The sequence below is a fragment of the Vespula vulgaris genome, chromosome 5, assembly GCF_905475345.1.
Source record: "Vespula vulgaris chromosome 5, iyVesVulg1.1, whole genome shotgun sequence".
Classification (NCBI taxonomy): domain Eukaryota; kingdom Metazoa; phylum Arthropoda; class Insecta; order Hymenoptera; family Vespidae; genus Vespula; species Vespula vulgaris.
The window spans coordinates 3,939,595-3,966,538 of record NC_066590.1 but is presented as its reverse complement, the minus strand read 5'-3'; the positions used below and the strand labels follow the sequence as shown (position 1 = coordinate 3,966,538).

Below are 26,944 nucleotides of genomic sequence, written 5' to 3'. Positions count from 1 at the left end.
GCCTCTGAATCTATATTAGACAACACATCCAAATACATACGCGATACGTAACTACATCTATATTTATATCTATAAAACGGTTTTGTAGAATGTAACAATATGTGCACTCGGATCGATCGAAATCAGTAAATTTTGCACGTTCTCGCTTGAAACACGTGCGTCAAGTGCACTTTTTTTCTTTCGAAGCGAATTTAACCGACGATACGACCGAATTCCAGGCCATTTCTCATTAAATTTTTCTTACTTTCTTTAAAAAGTTGAAAACCGTAATTCCTATCATTTAAGAAGATTCCCTTTGAAAAATATTCTATCATTTCTACCGTGTCCGTGTTCTTTTCATTGGTCTGTCGAAAGATTTAAAGGTTTGTCGTTTCGTCAAGAAGAAGCCACTTAAAGCTTTCGCGTATCCTGAAGGAATGGTTACCCCTTCACCTTTTCGTAGTACATAAAACTTTACCGTGACGTAGAAAGCCACGTTTTTCACCTAGCTTCAGCTAGGAAACTGGTAACGAAATTCTCGTTAGTTTTCCTTTTCTTCTTTCTCTTTCTTTCCCATGGGAAAAGCTTCTCTTTTTCTTTCTTATCGTCTTCTTACTCTTTTTACTTTGAGGTCAAGGTCACTGGTAATCTACCATCCTTTTCCTTTTTCCCTTCGCTTAATCGCAATTCATTGCGCGTGGTAATTAGCACGTGACGGAGTTTTTCCTTTTAAAACGAAGGAAAAGAAGAAAAATAAGAAGAAAAAAACATTCAAGTGCCGATCTCTATCGATTGCTTCGTTGTTAGTGATACTCTCGAGCGAATGCATCACAGTTATTTATTCTCTTTCCCTTTCTTTGTTCTCCCCCTTGAAGCATCATTTAATATTTTTCGTCCTTTTCTTCCGGAGGGGACAATTTTCTACCCGAAAAGAATCGCAGAGACATTCGTATCGTGTTCTATCAAATGATACAAAAGAGGGATTTTTCCCTTTGCCATTAATCATAGAAGAAAAAGACTTATCGCTGAATCAGAGTCGCATCTTCCGAAATGTCACATGAATCGATCTCCAATATTGATGGCGATAGTAGTGGTGTTAGCAGTTGCGACGGGGGTGATGTTATTTTTACTTTAGCTTTATGACGCATTAGAAATCGCTAAATTATTATATATTTCTCATGTCATAGAGGAAACTTCGTAACTTGGGAGGAATTTCATATATCAGAGATATAGATTCATTTGTGATGTGTGGTCGCGTTAAATGTTAAAATATGAGAAGAGTTGTATTCGAACATCGATGATTAACAATTTAAAGTCGACTCAGTTGTAAATCACGTAGGAATTATTATTTCCGTTTAGTTTTTCTCAACTCGCAAAAAAGAAATAAAAAATAAAAATAAAAATAAAAAAGAAAATATTTATGCGTTAAAAGCGAATTGATCGCGAAAAATTGCCGTTTTCAAAACTACATATGCTCGAGCCATAAAAGTTTTGAAATTCCCTATCATAAATTATTTCTATCGGTTGAAAGCGATTACGAACTTGGCTCGTTAATACGTTATACATTTTTAAGTAAAGTAAACCAGATACTTACTTGTCATTTTCACGTGCATATCGTTCAGCGAAAGGAATGCTCAATCTAATACTCTCCTTCCAGCAATTTTACCTTTCAAAAGCGTCTCATTCGATATTGTTGGAAAAGCGATCGCGATATTGCAAAGAACTGGAGCGTAAGATGAAAACATCCGTAATCCTATCCGTGATATCTGCAGAACATACAACATATACATATATATTTTTTATTGCATTTTTTCTTTTTTTTTTCTTTTTTTTTATATCTGACGATAAACTTTCAAAATAAATATTACGAACGTATTATATCTAACTTGTACTACGAAATTCAACAAATGGTAAAACAAATAGATTCTTTTAGTAAATATCTAGCCATTCGCAGTTTATTCGCAGTTATTTTTTCTTTTTATTATTTTCACGTAAAATCACAGTTCCGAGAATAGTTACATGACGTATTTAATGGAAAATAGAAAACCCGTTTGTCAGCTTTTGTTTTACATCATGAATTTGATTACCATCATTCCCTCTCTTTTAATTACTTTTTAACGCCAACGGAAAATGTCAACGAAAGTCGGAAAAGCTGCTACACACACACACACACAGATATATACATTTATCTAAAGTAAGCTGCATGATGTAGTACTTCTGTTGAAATTGATAGAGAATTCAATTCTTATTTTAATAAAACTTATTTCTTTGGCTATTTGAGAAATAGAGAGAGAGAGAGAGAGAAAGAGAGAGATTTTAAACGAGAAATGTTCTCTTATCGTTCTTCGAATTGCATTCGTGTTATTGCTTTTATTATTATATTGTACAGCAATAACTAACTGCAATTATACTACTTTCCATCGTGAAATTACAACCGATAGAACGACGAGATTTTACGAGCTTACTTACTCTGCTAAAACAACAATAACGGTAACAACAAAATAGAGACAATAAATCTTCTCTACGGTAAATAAAATTTTCTCCAATCTCTCTCTAAATAAAGATCTTATTTTATAATCTCTCTTTTATTTTAATTTAATTATGACTTCGAGAGACGCGAGAAAAAAAAATATATTGTACATAGACCTCCCATATGTCGTACCTAATGTATTTTTCACTGTCCATTTATACTTATTGAGTTCCTTCGTTTCGACATTCTAATACAATTTCTTTCTTTTTGAAAGAAGAATAATAAACTCTATACATATAATGAGGGTTTTAACCCCTAAGTCATAAATTCTTTTTCTTTGTAATGCTACGTCGATTTTAATGACTGGACTTTTACTTCGAAAATAAAAGATTCCATTCTGAAGAAATGAACATTTATCAAGTTCTTAGAAACATTTAGAAAAAGAAAAAGAAAAAAAGAAAGAAATATTATTTTCACTTGAAAGAGAGAAATTTTATTTTATTTTATTTTATTTATTCATGTTCTTTTTTGAAAAAATAAAAAATATCATTTAGTACATTAAATAGTCATTGAATAATTACTATCGAATTAATTAAATCACGTTAGTTCGTTAGAGGAATAAGATAAACATCTATACGATTTCATAAGAAAGTAAAAGCGATCGGGTTTGTAGATATTTAGTATGCGCCAACGTATCGTACCTAAGAGAAGTAATGCAAATACGTGAGTATGTTCCTTTATACACAGCTATTCTGTTAGGCAGCATGCCAATGGGGTTAAAAGTTGAAATTGGAATAACTTGGTCGAAGACGACGTTACCGTTCTCTTTTCACGAAGACAACGCATCGTAAAGCGCATTCGAAGCTCCTACGCTCGTCGAATGTGCGATGAGAATAAGGCATCGTACTAAAATAGATATATTTTGCCTGAGAGGGATAAAACGTATGAAAATAGAATCGTTCATTTCTAAAATCTTTTTACAATAAAGTATAGAAAATAATTAGTTTCTATTTGATATATATATGTATTCTTTAATATATATATATATCAATATATAAATATAATAATAATATATAAATATATTTATATATAATAAAATATACATCTCTAATAAATACATCTATTTATGTCTATATGAATCAATTATTCTTTTTCGAGACTTTATAGGTTAATTTTTTTGCGTTATAAAAAAAATATATATACATTGTTTTCATAAATATAATTAAATATATATTTCTAATGTAGATATTAGATATACCTGTACCTATATATATATATATATGTATATATTTATAGATATAGGCTAAATATTGATTGATCGTTAATCGATCGCTGATAAAAATAAAATTCATAATAACTATTTCCATTATTTTAAATAAACCAAGAAATTTGTCGATATAAATTTATATCAGAAAAGAAATTCGATCAACGAACAAGAAGAGACACTTAAACGTTACCGTCGAGTGTTTCTGCAAGGATAAAGCTGTCTAAAGCACATTGTAATCTTCGTGGAAGAGGAGTTATCCTTTCATACGGTATAACGAAAGAAATTATGATAGAAAAGCGAAGAGGTTAATATTTCTTTATGGTAAAATGTATGTTTACAACGCTATTTAAATAATTTGCAAGAAAACATTTTTTTATCATTATTATCTATTTTAGTTAGAGCGCATTTATATTTCACTTGATAAGTTCTCAAAAGGGATTCATAAAAGCGTATTGAATATTCGTAGCTATTAACTCTAGTCGAACGATATTCTCTCTATGACTGTTGATAATGAGGAATATAACGAAGCATCGTTTAAGGAATCAGATTTCGTGTGGAACAACTCGATCGATACAGCGCAACGATAGTAGCTTACGTGGGATTCGACAAAATCCAGTAAACCTTGGAAAGCTCGTAAACGTGACGTCAGAAAGCGTAGTTCCTTCTCGTCTACGTGCGCGTATTAAAGTTTTGCACCCTTCTTGAAATTCTATCTACCCACATATGCGAACTCGAACACACGAACATTTTCTAATTCGATTCTCGCTATTTCTGTTTGAAATTTGTCGAAGAGAATGATCATATTCGGACTACGTTATACGTAGCTTCTACTTTCTTTAATCCTGACCGAAGGTAGGATTATCCGTTTCTTACGATCCTTTTTCCCTTTTATAAATTTCAATGGGATAAGAAATAATACCATAAAACTGAATAGGTCATACTTTGCATTTTAAATGTCATAAATTTAGATAGGTAATATTTCGAGTTCTATTCAATGAAAGAAACATTGACATGACAATTATAAACGACCATATTTTTTGCCGACGTTTCAAAGATAGACTTCCTTCTAATGGATTTGCTTAATTAAACGAATTAACGTTGGGACGATTCCTGAGACAAAGTCGATGTCTATTGTCTATCGAAGTTTGGCATGTATCCGGAAAGTTTAGTTTCAATTGCCGATACAAAACTATGTAGGTATATATCTACGTTATATAGTTAGGTACATCTAGTATATGCTACACGAATTATAGTTGAAAGCGATCATTTTTGAAATTATTCATTTATCTTTATATATTTCTTCCTGCTATGAGATTTCATTTTTAACACCTCGATTATTCATAAATATACAAACCTTTGGGCTTACATATCAAATATTTATTCGTGGCTATAGAAATTAATATGCTTTCATGCAGATCGTATATCGATGAATTTAATCCATCGAAATGTGACGGTTTCGTGTACATTTACGATTCAACTTCGATTGCAATACAAAGAAAACAAATATCAATGTAATTCTCGCAACTATAAAAATTGTAATATTTTTCATTGCAACGGTAAATGTTGCTCGAAATATGTATAATATATATCTACACACATACACGTATACGCACATATGTGTGATGTTTGTAGGAGGATAACACTTTTCGATATTATTAGATTCTCGATGGAAATACGAGAATAGTTATTAGAATGTCGAGTTACAACGTCTGCTTTGTTGAAACTTGTTAATCCAATTAGAAATTTTGGACAGATAGAGAGATTAATCTAATCAAGTGGTCATGAAAATTATACAAAGTTCGTTAAATCCTATTCAAGCTCGTTGTATAAAATAGTTTACAATTCTTCTGATGTTCACACATACATACACACATATACATTGTTAAAGGATATAACATAATGTTTTCTTTGTGAACGGAACAATATCGAGCTTTGACGAGCTTAAAGCTTCGATAATGAGACCACATCTGCTTTCGACGTTAGTCGAAGTAACAGAAATTATGTACGAAGGTTCTACTCGTTAAATATGACATTCAAAATCGATAAAAACATCCATACATATATGTTTCAACAAATATGTGTGACATATATACATATAGAATATTAAGACTCATGCGATACGAATTATGTCCTTGTCACATTTCGATGCATTTTAAAGTAAAAAAAACTATGTAAAGTTTAACATCTCGTGGATGCTCCAAAATCGTTTAAACCCAACATCTATTCGGACGAAAAGCGTATAGCGCTTTCATAGTCGCATGTAACTTTCAAACGTCGACACCAATTTTCCTAGCTCGACAAATATGGGACTACTGAATTCAATGTGTGCAACTTGGGAATTCCCTGCTTCTCTTTTAACGTTATTCTCTCTTTCTCTCTCTTTCACACATATACACATATATTCTCAAATTTATATTAACTAAAAATTCAATGAAAATTCAATTTTTTATAAAAAAAAATAGTGCGAAGACAATTCAAAAGAACAAAAAATAATATATATATATATTCCTTTTATAAAAGAGAAGAAAAAAATGTCAGAGAATAAATCGCATTTTATTCGGATTCGCTTGGAAAGCTTTCGTGAAATCGCAAAATTCTCGTCGGGATTAAGAAAGTTTGCAGTACCGAATGTAACTAAAACCTTTCTCTCGTTACTTAATCTCCTGAATTTTCTCTTATCTTTCCTATTTTTTTCTGTTTCTTTTTTTCTTTCCTTCTTTTTTCCTCATTATTTTCGCTCAGCAGTTGGTGAATATCATCGAGAGCATAATCCCAATTTTTCGAGGAATATTTTGTAATTATTAGTACCTAGAGAATCGTTCGACGAGAAGAAAAACCATGAACCGGTTTAAGAATAGTATGCAGAAATTCGCTGGCTCCGAACTGTCTGCTCTTTGGGCTCCGATTTGGCTGACCAAGCCGATGATTCATGTATGCGCAGCATGCTGCAAAGAGCAACACCGTATGTGCGGTATGCGAGATCGCACTTGGGACATTTCGCCGATCTACGAAATTTCAAAACGAGAATTCTACTTTTTCGTAAAATTTTCCAACGATCTAGTCAATGATCCTGTTAGGTGTCTGTACGTAGTAAGTACTTGTATTTGCAAGGAGGACATATCTCGATAGACATAGGCTTAGTTATGATGTCATTATCTGTCACCCGCAATATTATGATTTACGGTTAAGCACGCAACCGATCCTCCAAGCATGTATGCTTTATGCTGCTCTAGACGAGTTAAAGGGCGGTATTCATATCGTCAAGCACCATTAAAGTAATTTTCTACTTCCGTTAACGTCCCATCCCGTTATCTTTCATCTTCACTTGGATCTTTTCTAACCGATTGACACTTGATTGCTCGATTACGAACGCAATCGTAGAGCTTTATTTCCAATTTTCTTTTTTTCTTTTTTCTACGTTTGTAAACGAGTCTAACTCTGCTATTATATATGTATACGCATCGATATATACATTATATCGACGAAAAGGAAAAGTATAGATATATTTTACAATTTTCAATATCGATATCGATGATATCCGTATTTCAATTCAATGTAACAGTATTCTCCTCTATTACAAAATTATTACATGGTGTTCGAATATATACATCGAATATATACAGATATATAATATATGAATAAGATGCATCTCGAAAAGGATTCGATATCGATATTATTGTCAAATGTAGAAAGCATGCAATATACGAAGAAGTCCATTTTCATTTCGTAACAATATCTCGAAACTATTACAGACCGTCGAGATCGTCTTTGTTGTCACGTACTTTAAGGTACATTCAAAGCTACCAATCTATCCAATATTATCTGATATCGTTCAAACACAAAACCGATTTTCTTTACCATCTTGAAATAAAAGATATTTCGCATGACTTTTATTCTAAACTCGTCTTCTTCAACGTAGATATATTTTAATATTTTATCACACCTATACAATATTTTACGGACGTACGATGAATATCCTTTACGACAAGGACAGCGATTTTATCACAGATACGTCGAACGAAATCCATATGATCTTGGACAAATCTTCAATAAGATTGAAAACCATACAAAACGTGATCGCGCAAAAGTGGCCTGTCAGCGGACAAGCATGGTCTTTGGTGGGTCGATATGCCGATACTACTTTTGCTCTTACTACTACTGAATCATAATCAAATTCTACTCTCGATAATTTCATAAAAGGAAAAAGAGGTGGGCTTCGTTTGAATATTTTCTGATCAATGGAGTTCGAACGGATAGTAAAATATCGTTATCGCTTATTCTTGGTAAAAATATCGAACAACAATTTACACATTTGAAATAGCTTCGTCGATAATCTGGGTTCTCTCATATCTTCTTTCCTCTCTCTCAACACATATACATACGCGCAGACAAACATTTACATAAATATCTCTCATCTTCCTCTTCTTAAGACGAGACGCAATGTAATTAGTAGAAATTGTATTAGAAACTAATACACGTCTCGTTAAAATTTCTTCGTGATAATTTATACGAAGAAACGATTTCGCACAGATGTATCGTGACGAAATATATAAATAAACGAAAAAGATCAGAATCAAAAATGTCTATTCTCTCATAATATTTGTCGTTTCCCTTGAGACTTGCCGACTCGTTTCTTCTTTTATCGTTCAACCATCTATCCTAGTTCCTTTTTTTTTAGAAGAATCTTCTACGAAGATCCCATTGCCGCACAGGGATTCATTCGGGTTTCTTTCTCGTGAAGAAGAGAAACTAGATTCCTAAGAAAATCTCTTTCTTCTATCCTCTAATAAAAATTCGATGAGTAACGTTCAAGTTAGATAGTAACACCTTAACATCGTCTTAAATATTCGCAGTATGTTGGATCTTTCATCGTTTAATAATATATTAAAAAATTTTTGAAATACAACTTTTGTAACCCTTATAATCGAGCCTACATTGATCGATATATTACGAGCTAAATGAGATCAATCATTCTTCTTGATATAAAATTATTGATGACATTTATTCTTTTTCTCATTCTCGTTATCCCGAAAATAAATAAAGATATCATGATAATATTTCTTCTTTTGCTATACAATGGTGGATATTTTGTTTCCATATCTTTGAACCTTTCGCGTGTTGAGTTTAATAAAGAAGAATGATTACGGTTACGAAAATAATGGTTGGTGATACAATGTAAGTATTTAGAAATGCTCCAAGATTTAGTTAGTTTTACGAACTAACATTCGCGTTCAACTTTACGTTACTTATAATCTTGTATTTCCTTTTTACAACGGGACCATATATTACAGGAAAAAATTTAAGGAAACAAACAGGAGCAATGTAAGCGAAATAAGACATAGCAAATAGTAAATAGGCGGAGAGAAAGAGAAAAAAAGAGAGAAAAAGAAAGATGGAGAAAAATAAAGAGAGAAACAGAGAGAAAAAAGAAAGATAGTAAAACGGAAAGACAGAGAGAGAGAGAGAGAGAAAGAGAGAGTGAATGAAAAGTACAAAACGGTAAATTGAGAGAATAAGGGTGAAGTCATATAAAAGGGGAGAAAAGTCAATTTCGTCTAACATTCGTATCGTTCTAGATTTAAAGAAAAAAAGAAGAAACAAAGAAATGTAATAGAAATTACAACCATACTTCTAAAATGACATTTTGTATCTGTTTAATACACAGATGCCCATTGCAATCACGTAGCACTTAAAGGCTGTAAGAAAGTAAGTATTCGTATCATTTGATGGTTTCGTCTCGAAAGAAAACGAGGAAGTAACACAAAAGTTTTGTCTTCTTTTTTTAACAAACATTTTTTAATTCATATTTTATTAAAAAAATAAGAAATAAAAAATAAAAAATCATCGATATCTAACATCGACAAGAGGTAGATTTCAAAAAGACATACGATCTATAAGATGTATCTTCTTTGATCATAAATCTTAAAATAATATGATCCGATGAGAGATTCAAATTATGTCAATCCGTGGGACGATAAATCGTCGAGAATTATTCGTCACTAGTATGAGCTAAGATAATACAGTAAAAGAAAAAAGAAAAAAAGTAAAGAACGTAAGAGGAAAAAAGCTTAGAAAGAACAACATTATTATCGTCGAATAGATCGAATCGCTTACAAGAAGGTCGAAAGCTTTTTACGATATATTGAATGAGTTGAATGAATGAGTGGAAACATAGGAGAAAGGTGGACACGATAAATAGAATCTTCTAACAATAAGAGTGAAGTTAATCTTCGTCAAAATATGTATATATGTATGAGAGATAAAAGAGAGAGAGGAAGAAAGAAGTAAAAGCGTAGAAGATAAAACAGAAGAAAAAATAGAAAAAAAAACAAATTTAGGAAGAAGAGATACGGAAGAAAAAAATAAGTAAAGAAAAGAGCTGAGCTTACGAGAGAGGAAAAGAGAAAGAGAGAGAGAAAGAGAGAGAGAGAGAGAGAGAGAAAGCGACAGAGAGAATAAAACAGTATAGGAGAAGGAAGAAGAGAGATGAAGAGAGAACACAACGCGCAGGCGGCACTCACTGCCAGGGTCACTTCTCGCACTCGTTTCACCAGACCGCATCTGTCCTCCGACGATCCTCTTCTTTGAAAGCTCAGTGCGCGACGAGCGCCGCGAAACCGCGAATCTCGATCTCGCAAATTTTTCATTCGACGACAATAATAAAGAAGAAAAATCAACGAAGAAAGTAATAAACAAATATTCGAACAACGATCGAAGAAGATATCGAGAAGCTAGTAATCATCTTCTTTTGCTTTTTTTTTCTTCGTTCTTCGTCTTCTTCTTCTTCTTCTTCTTCTTCTTCTTCTTTCTTCGATTTGATTTCATTCGATTCGATTCGATTCGATTCGATTCGATTCGATTTTCGTGCCAAGTGCGAAGTGATTCTCATAATCTAGAAAAAGATTGAGAGAAAGGAGTTCGCTCGAGTCTAACTTCGGAAATCTGAAAATAAATCGTGTCGAAGACCCCGGAAAAGGAAAACAAATAGACGTACGTGGACAAGTGTGATGAGTTATATAGGATGGACTAGTATCGGAGAAGTAGCATCGATTGGATGAAAAGTGATAAAATTACTCGTTAAGGCGGAGAAAATGAAGAGACAGACCATTTCGAGAATCACGCGGGTACATCGCTCGATTCTGTACAATAGTTGCCAATTTCTCTCCATGTTTTTTCTTGTGACATGTCGCGTACGTGTACTAATTACGAGTGAATGTATGACGCTCAAATATACTACATATATGCGTACGTGTAAAAGTTTGTGAATGAGAAGTTGTAGAACTTGACCTTGGGAGAACGTTACAAGGGAAAGAAGGAGAGCGTTTCACATTTACCGAGGATATAATTATCTAGGATAACGATCTATCGTACGACGCTCCGTACGTGATCCTTTTTTACTTCTAAATCTTGACTATTTTCTTTTTCTTTTTTTCTCTTTCTTTATAAATACATCTATTCGTGCATTCATCTCGATAAAATACAAATAACTGCTTCGAGCTTTCTTTGCGTTTAAAATATCGTACTTAGAATCATCATTTCTTTGTCAGATTTATTGCGACTTAATTACCTACGAGCAAAAAAATGTGGAAAATATATATCGTATCTTAAGTATTTTCTAAAATTTGTCGATACATTCTAGAGAACGTAGTAGATATGCGCATTCGCGAATTTCTTTATGAGAATTCGACGCAATGAAATTGCTAGCTTTTCTTTTCCGTTTAATTAAACAAAATTGGTTTAATGTTTTTAGCCGATTTGAGCCGTGTTCATTACGTTGAAAGGAAAATTTGGTGAATTTTCTTTTTTTTTCTTTTTTAGAAGAAAAAAAAAAGTAACGAGAAAGAAAATTGCATGCGTCGAAAATCGAGCCAGACACACGTAATATGGAAGTACTTCTGGAACATTAGGGCTGAAAGCATATGATTTGAAGGAGTAGTCAGCACTTTTATTATAATGAGGCTTCCATTAAAGAACTCGCATCTGCGCACATTTAACCTTATAATTTGAAATTCGTAAGGATATTAACAAGATTAAGGATAATGCACATGAAAAAATGTTATAATTTCTTACTATTAATTTTTACGTGAAATTTTAGTCGTGCAAATTTTTATTAAAAATTAAAATCAAATGAACATATATTTCTGGCGCATCGAAATTACAAGTATAAAAAAATTCTAATTCTAAACAGCTATTCGGAAATATCGATGTTTCACAATTAGTGCCGAATAAAAAAGCTATTAATTTCTTTCATGGAATAACAGTAAATTTTACATACTTGTTAAAAATAACTCCGATCCAAATATATCTACGCGTTCATGTATTTCTACACAAAATTATAAATACAGTATCATTTATATCATTCGCCTCACATTCCCTATTAGCATTTCAAATAACATATTAAGTTCATAATTTACAAGTGCAGATAAACTTACAGTTAAGTTTAAATTATTCGAAATCGATTAATCGCGATTAAGAATGATTCCGCGTATTAATGAAAAGTTTATAAAGAGTAAATTTCAATTAAAATAATATTTATACGGTATTACAAAATCGACGTAGAAAATGAATGAATTTCAAGGCGTTCGTGCTCTTAAATATAGATTATATATATATACATGTTTGAGGATACATAATTAAACGGATATATTTATTTCAAACAGAATTTAAAGGGGAATTGGGACAAATGGAAGGGACATGGATTCGTTAACGAAAGGACAATCCATGATAGATGGAAATCAATTCAATTATAACATCTTTGACTCAGAGACGACCCTACAACAAGATCGGCGATAAGAGGGTTACGTCGCGTCCATTAATGGAATTCAATTGTTACCAACTCAGCACTATTCAATTCTGAAAACAACCTACGCATGAGAAAGAAGGAGAGAGAAAGCCAAAGAAACTGCAAACCTTGAGGAACGCGATCTACTTAACGAGTTTTCGTAAATAGTTCACAAAACTAAAACGCCTAAATGTTTTAACGTTCTTTCTAAGGAGCAAGGATCCTCTTGAAAAACTAATCGAAGTTTCAAAACAACAAGATAAACCGTAGCTAATGCATTCGAGAAGGAGGATCAAGTCTCCTTTCTTTTGGAGAGATAACAGTGAACTTTTGACGTTTGACTTAAGAAAGTGCATCCGTTTCGATCACACAAAACTTCGAGATTATCATCGCTTTACTTAAGAATGATAATTTCATTTTTTTTCTTTTTTTTGGGGGTAATTAACGCGAATAATCGTGTCAAGGATACGTCGAAGAACATCTCTCGAACGATCTTCGTCTTTTACAAAGGTGAGATTAATTTATTACGGGTCACTTTTATTAAAAGTCACTACTAAGCAATTTATGATTTTGTCGATACATACTTGATGCGAAACGCAATAAACAACAACAGTATTATCACGTACTTAATTATTATCTGTACAATTGCCTCGTCGTGAATTTAAATTATGTTTCCATACGTTTCATTTTCTCTACTTGTATACTATTTAAAATGTATTTCAATCTGCAAAAGCAATATACACTCTAATTGGAGACAATTAATCAACCGGAGGACACCTATTTACGTATCTTTGGCTATGGGAAAAAGGGAATTTCCATTTTGATACGCTCAATGACGTCAATGACGTCGCATGATTTGCCCAATAGCGCGATACATCTGCTGTAAACAAAATCGATCGACGACGATTATTGTTTTTGTTGTTGTTGTTGTTGTTGCTATTGCTGTATTTTTTTATATAATATTTTCCGAACGAAACTAACAAATTCATTTGCTTTTTGCTGCATAAAATTAACATCAATTAACGATGACGATAATACGCGTAATATCAACGCGTGGGCGTGAAGCTTGGAATTCTCATAATATCTTAATGCTAGCGTATTACTGCATTGAAACTTAGATTTAATTCAATCGAATTATGGTCTTATCTTCTTCTCTAATGGATATATCACACGGATACATATATAAATATTCATTAAAAGATATAGATCATTAATTCATGTCGAGTCTACTTATAAATTCAGTATAATTCGGCACGATTAACTTTGATATTTAACATTACAACGAATTAATAAAATAAATAAAATATATGTGATTCTAATAATTTCGTTAGACTTCTCATAGAATTAATTATTTCGTGCGTGAGATTTGTTTGATACATACAAATGAAATGTTACAAAAAGGTCATCTCGTCAAAAGTATTTTCGTCTATCGTGATTAAACAATACTGCGTATCATGATATTTTTCCAAATCGCAATGAAAAATATAAGAAAGAAAATATCAAAGTGGAACAAAACTTTTAACCTTTATTCCAGTTTCTTTTCCGACATTCAAACGAATGAGGGTAAACTGACCCTCTCGTTCTTTATATAGATGAATAGTACAGGAACGTATGAAAAAAAAGAAAACTCGGAACAAAAAAATATATTTAAAAAAAAATGCGATATCATTCGACATACATTGATGAAATCAATAATTAGATACGAGGGGTAATATAAAGTAAACATATCGATTTACTATCCTTAATGGAACGTCAACGGTAGTACCTTAGAGTTAAGTCAACCATAGCCACTGTCTTATAGTTTTAAGCAAACCTTACATCGCATTTATCTTTTCTCTGTTTTCATAGTTTTTTTCTTTTCTTCTTTTTTTTTTCTTTCTGAGAAGAACAAAGACATGATGAATGAAGTAGATATATATATGTTGCTCTGAAAAATACACTCTTTGTATTCTTTGATTGTTTTGAGGTATTACTACATGAAAAATATTTTTCAAATTTAACAAAGAGCAACCCTTCGTGAAATATGCGACTATATATGAACGAACTCACAGCTGACGCTTTTTCCGATAAACATCACGAATGGAATCTTATATACGCGAAATTCGTATATATTTCTTATATATAGACGCCGATCTCTTGAAAACGAAATGGCCAAAATATTTTCTGATCCTTCTACGACTTTCTAGCTTCATCTTACCCCATGAGGATCATAATCTTTCTTTCTCTCTTACTCTCTTTCTTTTTTACTCTTTCTCTGTCTTTCTTTGACGATGTAGGTAAAAAGAAATAAAGAAAATTGCTCGGAATATGGATTGCCATATAAACATTTGCAGTTGGTGAGTATAAGCTAAAGCCAAAGGTTATCGTAGACGGATCAAGTGTAACGACTGAGCCGCCATTCATGGTGAAAGCTCTTTGTGAAAGCTTTTTGCAAAAGATCATCTCTGCATATATATATCTACATATATTATAATACGCACATATATATCTATATTACACACCACACACACACACATACACATGAATAAATGAAATGAAACGAATAAAAGTATTCAATGCAAAGCTATGACCAATTTCAGTATTATTGTCAACTATTGTCGACATAAACGATACTTCACAGCTTGCTATCGAACGATACGTCAAGAGAGAAGAGTAATAAAGAGAGAAAGAAAAAGACAGACAAAAAAAGCAAGAAAAGTCGTTGAAACGTTCGTAAACTTTACGAGAACGTTTCGGATATCGGATACGCAAATGGAACGAAACAACAGAACCGAAGTTCTCCGATTGAAATTTCGAACAAAAAAGGAAAACTAAACAAAACCATCCATAGCACTTTTGTGTCCTCCACTTTTCACATATTTGATTTTTTAGTGTTAGTACATACATGGATATACATACATACATGCATACATACATGCATACATACATACATACATACATACATATATATAAAATGTATACATAGAATCCTACGAAAAGCATTCTCTTGTGAATGCAGCATTTATAACGACATCCTTTTCAAGAAAGTTATTATCGTTCAACCGCAACGGAACCAGTAGTACAAAGTAAATTATTATATCGCACACGAAATAATCATTACAAACACTAATGAAACAAAGAAGAAGCATTTTAATGAATGCACGAATGTATTGTAATTTCGAATTATCTACAATTCGAATACGATTTACTGGACAATTAACACAAGATAAATTTAGACCGTTGAAAAGTAACGATTTGCGTTTATGATAATCCGCCATTTTTATAAGCTATCGGTGTAAACTGTCTCACCTGTATACATCCATTCAACAATTTAAAACATTTCAGACGACGGCTCATTGCAGCAGCTCACGCGTTTAAATTAACCTCAATTACGTCTCGTTACAAACTTGAATTAATTTTCATTACAGTCATGGTATTTACAAAAATATTAGCGACTTTATATAAGAATGTTTTTTTTTTAAAAAAAGTGTTTTTTCGTTTTTTGCAATATTATTAATTTTTGTAAAATAATATTGAGATATAGAAAACGATGGTTATAAGGAAAGCACTTGACTGATTCCGAAAGTATTTTCGAATAATATGAAATTATGTCTTATTACAAATTTGAATTGCTTTTTACTCTGCTTTAGTAATTTTTTTTTTTAAATATCAACGATAGAGTAATTAGATTTTAATAGCTTGATTAACTTTTTATATTGCTCTTTAGTGCTTTTTAAAAAATATCATCAAGAGTAGATATCGTAATAGCTTAAATAACTTTTTATATCGTTTTAGTGATTTTTTAGAAAATATTACAGAAAATATTACAGAAAATATAACGGATAGCAAAACGTCGAGAAATGTTCGTTCGGATAAAAATGAATTTTTTTTTTTTCGAATCATAGATCATTATAATTTTATCTATATCGAGATATCGAGAAACCACTTGATTATAAGTAAAGCAGTCAATTAATTTGGAAGATATTTTCAATTAAAACGAATAATGGATTTTCTTGCTTATCTTGATCCAGCGTTTTAAAATTTCTTCGTTGTTCGTTAAATCTTTTCTGATATTGTTACAAAAGGGTCGTAAAGATAGAAGATACTTCTCTTCGCGACATCTTTTTGTAAAGCAAATGTACCACATCCGTCACGTCCATTTAAATGGTTTCTCAGAAATCTTACAGGATAAAGAACAGTGGAATAGGACGAAAAATCGGAGTGAGAATACGAGATATATACTTCGAATTCGTTCTCTCATTCGATGATCTATCTTGAGAAAAAGAAAAAAAAAATAATAAGAAAAGAAAAAAGAATTCTTTTCATTTGCAGATAACATCGAATTCATTTTTCGCCTTAGGTCTTATAAAACGATATAGCTATGTCTAGAAGAGATAGTCATCGTGAACCACTCTGAACTTTTATTATACACCTACTTTATTATACCTACTTCATAAAAAAAGCCTTCGTTGTGGAAAAGAGGAAAAGATACTGTAAGAAACTAATATAAGAAATATAAAACGTGTAAGAAGATAACTGACTGAAATTTGAGAAATATTCTGATAAAAAATTACATTAACAAAAAAAGTTGATTGATAATCGATCGAAACGACATACAAACGTAAATACAATCGCAAGTGAAAAAATTCTGAGACATCTTGGATACAATCTCGATGATAAAAATAATAAGAACGGATTGATACCGATTTAATTTATTTCCCTCATAAACACGTCCATTGTTCATTCGAAAAGATTGTTGAACATCACTATCGTTATTGACTACTCTCTAAAAATACGTAAAGCTTTGAGCACGTCCCCTTCTTGCGTTTATCTCTATACCTAACTAGTCTACTATAGTACTACTTGTCCAATTTTAACGCGCAAACACTGTCCACACTTTCCTACTCTTAACCGGGAGACAGTGTGTCCTTGATAATTGCGAAATTTGGACCGGGTCTCGTACTTATAATGTTGAGTCTTGTATAGATTCTAAACGTAAAACGATATAAGAATACAATAATACTGCCCATTCATTATCTTTTGCTACATTATATAAAAAATAAAAAAAAAAGAATAAAAAACGAAAAAGGGTGAGAAAAAGACAGAGAGAAAGAGAGAGAGAGAGAGAGAGAGAAAGAGAGAGAGAGAGAACCAAATGTCCTTTTGACCTTACATTTTTCTCATTCGTTTCTTTCATAGAATCGAAGTAACATTTTTTAATATTTCCTATCACAAATTAACAATGACGTCGAGCAAAAGAAAATACATACGTTCGTAATTCGTAAGTTGATCTGATTAATCGATGATCAGTAGAAGAAAAAATTACTAGGGTCCTTTAGCGAAACAATTACTCATGTCAGACGGGTAACAGATGGGAATAGCTTATCCCAGTGATAAAAGCGTGTCATCAATAAGGAAGGCAACGAACTGGGGTGCTCTCTTTCTGATACTCGCGTCATCTTAGTTTAAAATGGTTCGTGCGTAATAATGACGAGACAAGAGCAGATTCATAAAATGCGTCAACGACGCACACCGAAAATAATCGTTGTTCGGTCTTCTAGAGATATTCCTCTGCTCTAACATCCATGTCTGGATGTTCCTCTAAAGAGTGAAAGCAGGCGTGACGTATGATACATACATCTGTTTAGACGAAAATATATGAGAGATTCGGCATGGATTTGATAAGTGCGAAAGAAAAACAGAAAGGCACGATATATATATATATATATATATATATATATATATATATATTCTTGAGAATAAAAATAATTGTAAGAATCTAACAGTCATCGTTCGACCTATCTCGAACATTACTACTTACTTGATTCATTTCTCAAGAAACATAGGTCCACTAACGTCGAGGATGATCGTAATCCTGAATTATTACATCTAACATTTCAAAAAATAAAAACAAGACGAATTTAGTTGGTATTTCCAAATATACGATCTATTTGCAGTTGATTTTATTTCTCTTTTTACTTGTTTTATTTTTCTATTTTTTTATTCTTATATTTTTTTCTGAAATTTCTCGATACCGAAAGAGATGTCCAAGAGCATCGAAAACAACATAAAATATGGGCGTTGTAAAAACGCTGAAGAACGATTATTCGCTGAACAATACCGCTTGTCGGCAGATGGAGAAAATATTAAGCTCGAGTTAAAAAAAAAAAAAAATAATAATAATAATAATAATAATAATAATAATAAAGAGAATAACATCAAGTGACGAATTCTACTTTCGAAAACGATTTTCGAAAATATTTCATTTTCGAAACGTCAAGTAAATTTTAAGTATACAATACAATGTTTATATTTATTAGCTAATGTTACTTAAGGTAGGAAATTAAAAAAATGTTCTGACAATGAGTATAGTAAGTTATTAATAATGCACGATGTATGATCTACAATTTCTTGACATAGAAAGTGATAGGACATTAGAGCTTACTAATGCTAATAGAAATATTATGATTACGTTAATCCGATAAATACGGTTAATTCGGATTAAAATGGATTTTGCGGTTTAGAACATACCTTATACGAATAATCGTAGCCAGAGAGAGGGAGAGACAGAGATGGAAGGAGAGAGAGAGAGCGAGAGAAAGGGAAGGAGAGAGAGAGAGGGGGAGAGAGAAAGAGAGATGGAGAGGGAGAAGAAGAGAGAGAGATAAAAGGAAAGAGAGAGGTAGTATAGAACACTATTGATTTTAATATTAAACTATAATCGATAGATACTTAATAAGCCTCCTACTATAACTTACTATACTATATAGAGTCTTTTTACTTACAGATGCAAGATTTTTATTACGAGTTCTTACGACCTTATTGTTTATAGATCTTTCCCAAGCAATACTTCTTAACAGAAGATAAATTAACCTTGTTCATGATATGTACATACTCGCAAATAAGTAACCCGATTTGAAAATTGAACGATAAAAAATAAATCTCATGATCAAAAAAAGAAATTTTAATTTTCTTGATTAGTTGTTATAATTATTCACATACTTTATCGCAAGATTCGAATTTGTTAAATAGCTCGTTTCAACGACAATGTTGCGTGTTTTGTCGCGAAAATTGATCGTTAAGACACGCACGTGAAAATAAATCATGCGATACGAGACGAGATTAAAAACGAAATTTTAAGTTAATAACAATGTCGACTAATAACGGTATAATAAGAACGATGGAAATTGTTGAGCATTGAAATAGTATGACTTTGTTGAAAGAAAAAAGGAAAAAGAAATGCGAGATGATATTTACAGAGATGGGTGACATATATATATGTATGTTTCATGCGAACTAATTCTATTCGGAAAAAGAAATAAGGCGGTTTCGAAACGTATCGCAATGTACATTGCATATTGTCATCTTTTTTCTAGTTGACATCGATGCATAATAAATAAGCGAGTGAAAGAATTCTAAATAATTCCATTATTCTTTTATATCTCTTCTTCGTTCATACAGAGTAACGAACGGAGAAACATACAGTTTGTTTTTCTCTTTACATTTCTCTCTTTCTCTTTCTCTTATTATTTGAAAAAAAATGTCTATTTAAAATCGACGTATAAACAGAATAAACACGGAAAGCAAAATATATTTTGATAGATAGCGAAAAATAATATAAACAGTCGAAGAATGTAAATTAACTATGGAAATTATTGAATGTACTGAAACGTTAAAACGTTGAAACGTTGAAGTTTAAGCCGACCTAAATGTTCCTAAAAACTCGTTCGACCATATTATCTCGTTATTATGTTCAGTGATCATATTTTCATAATGTTATCCTTTTGCATTAAAAATTATTATGATTTTTCCGAATTCGCACGAACTATTGCAACGAATGCTCGTTAAACTCGTATACTTATGCTCGTTCTCGGCAATTCGCAATTTTACGATTATACGAACAACGTGATCGTTGAATTTATTGAATTATTTCACAACTTCGAGCGAACTTCCTAAAAATAAAACTGTCAAAGTTTAAGCTCTTTATACGCGTTCAAACGTATTAGAACTACATACATATATACAAAATGAAATACGTGGATCGGAAATGAATTACTACGTTAACCTAAAATAAATATGGTTACCAAGAGACATTCGTACGAAAAATAAATCCCCTGATTTTGAAGTCAAAGAATCACAAAAAAAAGAAACGTTCTTTTTCCTTCTTTCTTTCTTTCTTTTTATATATATATATATATATATATATATATATCGAGAAAATTCAAAAACTCACCTTAGCTGCGAACGTAGCTTCGTCTTACGAAATAGATAAAGTATAAGAAAAATATACTAATCTCTGTCTTGACTTTTTATCACGTTCGAAATACTGCGTAGAAGTTTTCATATTTTCTTTCTTTCTTTCGACGTACTTATACAGCTGCTTCCTTTCTTTTTCTTCGTAGAAGAAAAAAATGTCTGTCACCTAATGCAATGAGAATAAAATTATTATTTAAGTGAAAGATTGAAGCGATACTTATAACTAATACGAACGAATAATATTACGAAATAACCTTAAATAATTGAGAGATATGGCTGCGAGTACCCAAAGGAACATGCGAAGTAGACGAACGTTAGCTTCCAACTAACTTTGATTACATATTACTTGCGTCCTTGATCATATATATTTATTTAAGAAGACATATGCCTTTGGGACTTGTAAAATCAAACTACCCGATGTAAACACGAAGTTATTAAAGTATCGTTTATATGAATCGGTTGTTACAAAAGTGGCAAAGTCATTTGAGATTACAAAATATTTTCTTTCTCTCTCTCTCTCTCTCTCTCTCTCTCTCTCTCTCTCTCTTTCTTACGCGCCTTTCTTACAATTGTAAAACTACATATAAAAAAGAATTATTTTTTCTCCAGGAATATAAATATAATATATTTATATTTTTAAGTAATTCAAATGCCAAGAAATGTCTCAAAATATATGACTTAAACCACTTTCATAATTGTCGACTCGTATTAAACTACGAATTAACGCACTGAAATTTATCTCCTATTTTGTAAAAGGTTATGTAGGAGCATGTCCTTGTATGTTTCCGTGATCAAAGACATTTCAATCACTTTGATTGCTGTCTAATTAAAATATCATTTTACTTACCTACAACGAATATTTAAAAGTTCCGTTGAAAAAATCTTCTGAACGAATCAATAACAAACTACGAAAAAAAAGAACATTCACGCCCGACGTTAATCTCTTTAGCGCGCGAAAAGAACAGTCACGTGACCATTGAAAGTCTCTTTTCACATCAATTGCAGCTATCTTCAATAAAAATACAAATTGGCGCACTTTTCTCTCGTTTTTAAATAAAATTCAATTTTCTGTTTCAGAATAAAAAATTAATATCAAATCAACGTCTTGATATTTTCTTTCGTTTCAAATTGAGAACACATCTTTCGAATGAAACCATGATTGATTAATCTTACTTTTTGGAATATCGAAAAGAATCAGAACAAAAATTGGAAAAAGAAAAGAAACTAGGGAAAAGGGGGAACTATCGACATGAAGGATTTGAGAAGAGCAGAATGGTGACGTAATATGGATACGATGACAAGGATCGTTAAAAGAAATAGCGGTCAAAGAAAAAGAAGAAAAGGAAGCTGAAGTAGGAAGCGAATGAGTATATAAGAAGAAAAATAAGAGAGAAAGAAAATAGGAGAACGTAAAAAAGAAATCGATAAGAAAATGATGGAAACAACTACGGTTTATTATAATCGTTCCTATCTTCAAAATGACACGGACGACAACGTTCCTATGGAATGTTATCGAAAAATCAATGCTACTGGTCTCTTTGATTTTATCGTATACGGCGTACTCATCAATTTCGTAGGTCTCTTTGGTATTTTAGGAAACACTATCTCGATGATTGTACTTTCGAGACCACAAATGAAATCTTCTATCAATTATCTCCTCATTGGATTAGCAAGTTGCGACACTCTTCTTATCATAATCTCGGTAAGTTGTAATTTAGCGAATATTAATATTTCAATTCAAGTATAATTCTCGATAAGATAATATCAAATAATGTAATCAATAACAAACAAATGCCCGATTTAAACGCTTGCGGTTTTCCACAACGATTGATTGCCAATAAATTTGGAAGTCAGCTAAATTAATGAATGAAAAACATCAAATATCCTCTCAAATATCACCAAAATGTTACCTCGTTAATCCTTACAGGTTATCATGGGTGAAATTTCATTTCGTACTTTATTTGGAACGATCATCGCAATTAAAATATTCTTTTCTTACAAACTACTCTCGATTTTTTTGTTATATTTGATTTTATTGATTTCTAAAATAAAAACAAAAAATGTAGATACTGGAGTGAAATCTCATCCATCATTAAATCCCAAATCAATGTGATTTATCTTTTATGATAACTTTTGAGAGTTAGCTGATTAGACTATCAGACAAATTTATATCAAAATATCTATCTCAAATTATACGATATAATCTGTACGTTAAATATAAATCCTTTTTTTTCTCACGTAGATACTTATTTTTGGATTACCATCGATTTACGTTTACACCGGCTATCTTTTTAATTACCAATTCATCGTTTATCCAAAGATAGTCAAATATTTATATCCAATATCGTGTGCAGCGCAAATAGCGACGGTCTATTTAACGTTAACCGTAACAATAGAACGATACATTGCCGTTTGTCATCCACTCAAAGCAAGATCATTCTGCACATGTGGACGTGCACGTTTGGCATTTCTCAGCATCGTAACTTTCGCAACGATCTATAATATTCCAAAGTGAGTTAATTAAGATGAAAAGAAACGTGAAATATTTTTTCTGTATTTTACTCTATATTATATAAATTTCTCTTCAGATTTTTGGAAATAGAAATCTACACCGAGAAGCATTGGAAATACAACATTGTGATATATTGTTTACGTCCAGCACCTTTAAGAGACAACGATATTTACGTAACCGTATACGTCCACTGGATGTATTTTTTCGTGTGTTACTCCATTCCTCTATTCGCTTTAATCATTTTCAACGTGGCTATTTATCGGCGGGTAAGTTCTCGTCTATATATTTGCACACACATATATTTGCTTTATCATAACTGACAAGTGCATTGAAAAAGAATTTCTAAGTTCTAGTTAAAACGAATATACTTTTGACGATATTTCGAATGACCTTCTGACCCAAATAATAAGTCAAAGAGTAAAAAGCGTAAGTACGGCAAACAGGAAACATCTCGAGATAAAAGTTTTTTCTTTTTTTGTGAAACAGTTTACGGAAGGATAAGATCGTGAAAATGAAGAAACAACGAAAACGATTCGAGTATTATTTTAGATCGAGATAAGAATCGATGTTACTCCTTTCTCTTTCCATCGTATTCTTCTCACAGCTATCTCGTTTTTTCATAGAAATATATTTTCAAAATTTGAAATGCTTTTTATTACTTCTTAGTAAAATATTTATGTAAATCGATATTTATGTAAAAAAGTCATTTTGTATAAAGAAATGAAAAAAGTTACGGATATAGGAAACCATTTATTCTTCATATCTCAGCTACCGCATATTCGATATTTTTTATCGTTGATATTAAAATGATTTATAAAATAAGGTAAGGATAGTAAGGTAGTAAAACGATCGAGACAAGATTTCTCGAATGTACGTGATATTTTTTATTTACAAGATACCCGTAAGAACACACGTGTGGATCGCAGCTGTATCACAAAATTTATGAATTTAATCAAATTTTTAACGTGTTCTTTCTTTTTTCTATGGCATGTCTTGCAATATGGCATACTTACGATAATTTTCTATCATTTTTTTCGTAACGTCCGATATATGTATGTATTATCTAAAAATATTCGTTGATACAAATTCAATATTAATTCGACGTAATTGTAGATTTGTAATCTAAATAACAAACGAACTTCTTAGTCCAAAATAAATACGCTGATTCGAGAAAAAATCTAATGACAGCGAAAGAAAAGACTAAAAGCAAAGAAAGAAAATCGCAAAACGTATATCGAGGAATATGTATTAGAAAACCCAACGTAATAAAGTTAAGAGTCGTTTGGAGCTACTTAAAAAAGATATATTTTCTTCTTTCCTGGCTCTTGCTTCTACTCAAATAATACGACTTGTTTACAAGACAAAATTGGGTGCGAGGAATAGACGTTTGAAAAGGAGAGAGAGAGAGAGAGAAAGAGAAAGTGAGAGAGTGAGAAAGAAAAACATAGATAAATAACAAACGTTACGATAAGGATGTCTCTTTCTTGTCAACGCAAAAGGAAATTTTTCTTATCTATTATTATATATGTATTATCATATATTTTGCAGGTCAGGAAAGCGAACAGAGATTTGCAACAACTGACGCATCATCAAAGACGAGAAATTGGATTGGCAACGATGTTACTTTGTGTCGTAATCGTCTTCGTTATATGCAACATTCTACCCCTTACCTCAAATATATTCGAGAGTTTTATCGACGATCCACCCCGGTGGTTAGTTCAACTCGGTAACCTGTTGGTGACTATAAATAGCAGCATCAATTTTATAATATACGTGATCTTCGGAAGAAAATTCAAACGGATATTTATGAAACTTTTTTGTGGTTCGGGCTTTTTCGGTCGTGATAGAGATAGTCCCGAATTTCAAACTCACGATGAGTCAAGTGTAACAAACGTGTCGAACATGACGAATATAGAATTAAGAAATTCTATTAGACAAAATCATCTTTATAGGACAAATACCATTGGTAGAAACAATAATGTTCATATTACAAATGGTGGGACTAGGCAAAGCATTAGATTATCGAATAGACCAAACAGTCCAGGTACTCTCGTTTATTATCCCGCTTGTAGTTCAATAAGAAATATAAACAAAGTCACTAAAATTTCTTCCGATCAAAATGGCTGGAATAAAAATAATAATAACGATTCTCTTATGTAGCTAGTTTTCGAATTATCATAGAATTCTATTCGAACTATGCTAGGTGTAAGTCAAGACATTATTACGTTCATAAAATCTCACTTTTATCGTTAGTGTGTAACATAGATATACTTAATAAAAAAGGGCAGTCAATTTCAATAAAAAAATAATTAAAAGAACAATCATTATCATTGAGATTATGTCATCGTACGATTAGATTTAAACGCAACTTATTTTTGTAATCTAATCTTTTCTAAATCTTATTATTACCCAAATAATTAAAAAAAAAAAGAAATCTTACCTCATTATTGTTGAACAGCTACTGAATGGTTTACGTTGCCTTGTGTTGATGCATTTGTTGAAGTAGATATACGTCTTCAAGTACGATGTGCTGCCTTGTATAAATTTTATGCACTAAAAATATTTCATATCGATAAAAACATAACTCTTTAGTCATAATCTTAAATACAGATTTTTATGAATTTCACCGATAATAAAAACAGTATTATTTATATTTATTCATCATTTAACTCATTGGAAATATCATTATACAAATATAAAGCTATTAATTTTACGTGAAAATTTCATAGATAAAAATCTATTTATTCATACTTTCAAAAATGTTCATATCTTACTACGATTATCATTTTTTTAATGTTGTAAATATTACATTTAAATGATCGCGTATTTTTAAGATAATGAAAACCGAGACTGTATGTTAGAGAAATAGCTAGTAATACGGATATTTTTAAATAAGTGCTATGTAAATATAGCGATTATATATATACGATAAAAAATTACATATATATATAAGTATATATTCCATGTATATTTATAAATTACACACGACGTTGCTAGAAAGTGTTCCAAAAGCAGAATATTTGTACAAAGATCTATAATATCTACATCTATAACTATTTAAATGAAAAGACTATTACAAAGAATATTGTAAATATAAATATAAATATATACACATTTATATATATATATATATGTATGTATATATATATAAATATATATATATATAAAACATTTAATGAAATATTGATTAAACTCTATTTGCGATTCGCAACGAATTTTAGAATAATATTTTCAATGGTATATCTACATAATATCTAATAATATATAACATTAAAAAATGATAAATTTTATTTGTGAACAAAAAATTAAATCTAATTCATTAATAAAAGTCAAAGAAATGTATATATACATATAATTATATGTTTATCTAACGTCACGAGTTCCTGTAAAACGAAAATTTCAACCATTAAATTATTCTAATATTTTGTTAGTACAATTAAATTCTTTAAATTTAATCAGATTCTCAATTATACTAGAAATGAAGATAATTGTCAATATTTGAAATCTATCTTATCACTCGTAATTATATTATTCAACATAATCTGAAAGAAAAGCCACATAATCTATTTAAATATTTCGTCCTCCAATTTTTAAGATATCACTTAAAATTAGAATTAAGTGGAGGGAAAAAATGCGCTCTTGTAATTATATAATAAAATTATGTAACATGCTGATATATTAAATTCTAGTCATATAAAA

At 31.2% G+C, this 26,944-nt stretch overlaps 1 protein-coding gene and 1 long non-coding RNA gene across 7 annotated transcripts in view; one reads left to right on the top strand and one right to left on the bottom strand.

The window, feature by feature from the left end:
- Window positions 1–21,104, bottom strand: part of LOC127064283 (uncharacterized) — a 26,231-nt gene extending 5,127 nt beyond the window's left edge. The window contains exons 1-3 of the long non-coding RNA XR_007781624.1: window positions 20,988–21,104; window positions 20,711–20,899; window positions 1,574–1,745 (exon numbers count right to left, since the gene is read on the bottom strand). This is a non-coding gene — a long non-coding RNA (uncharacterized LOC127064283). The remainder of the gene's footprint in view (window positions 1–1,573; window positions 1,746–20,710; window positions 20,900–20,987) is intronic.
- On the top strand, window positions 10,252–26,944 carry LOC127064282 (FMRFamide receptor). Of its 6 annotated transcripts, none has more exons than XM_050995121.1 (6): window positions 10,252–10,450; window positions 12,377–13,008; window positions 21,811–22,435; window positions 22,976–23,244; window positions 23,322–23,511; window positions 24,794–26,944. In XM_050995121.1, the coding sequence occupies exons 3-6, from the start codon at window positions 22,166–22,168 to the stop codon at window positions 25,403–25,405; spliced, it is 1,341 nt and encodes a 446-aa protein (XP_050851078.1). In that variant the 5' UTR covers window positions 10,252–10,450; window positions 12,377–13,008; window positions 21,811–22,165; the 3' UTR covers window positions 25,406–26,944. The 6 variants fall into 6 exon arrangements, with proteins under 6 accessions (XP_050851078.1, XP_050851075.1, XP_050851074.1 ...); XM_050995118.1 differs by having other exon boundaries at window positions 10,252–10,840; XM_050995117.1 differs by having other exon boundaries at window positions 10,252–11,095.

What these genes read in the sequence shown, in the direction of transcription:
- LOC127064282 (XM_050995123.1), top strand. Translation starts at nt 22,166, where the DNA reads ATGATGGAAACAACTACGGTTTATTATAATCGTTCCTATCTTCAAAAT. An exon ending in CTCTTCTTATCATAATCTCG is followed by an intron (nt 22,436 to 22,975) that starts GTAAGTTGTAAT and finishes TTTCTCACGTAG; the next exon opens with ATACTTATTTTTGGATTACC. An exon ending in ACGTGGCTATTTATCGGCGG is followed by an intron (nt 23,512 to 24,793) that starts GTAAGTTCTCGT and finishes TATATTTTGCAG; the next exon opens with GTCAGGAAAGCGAACAGAGA.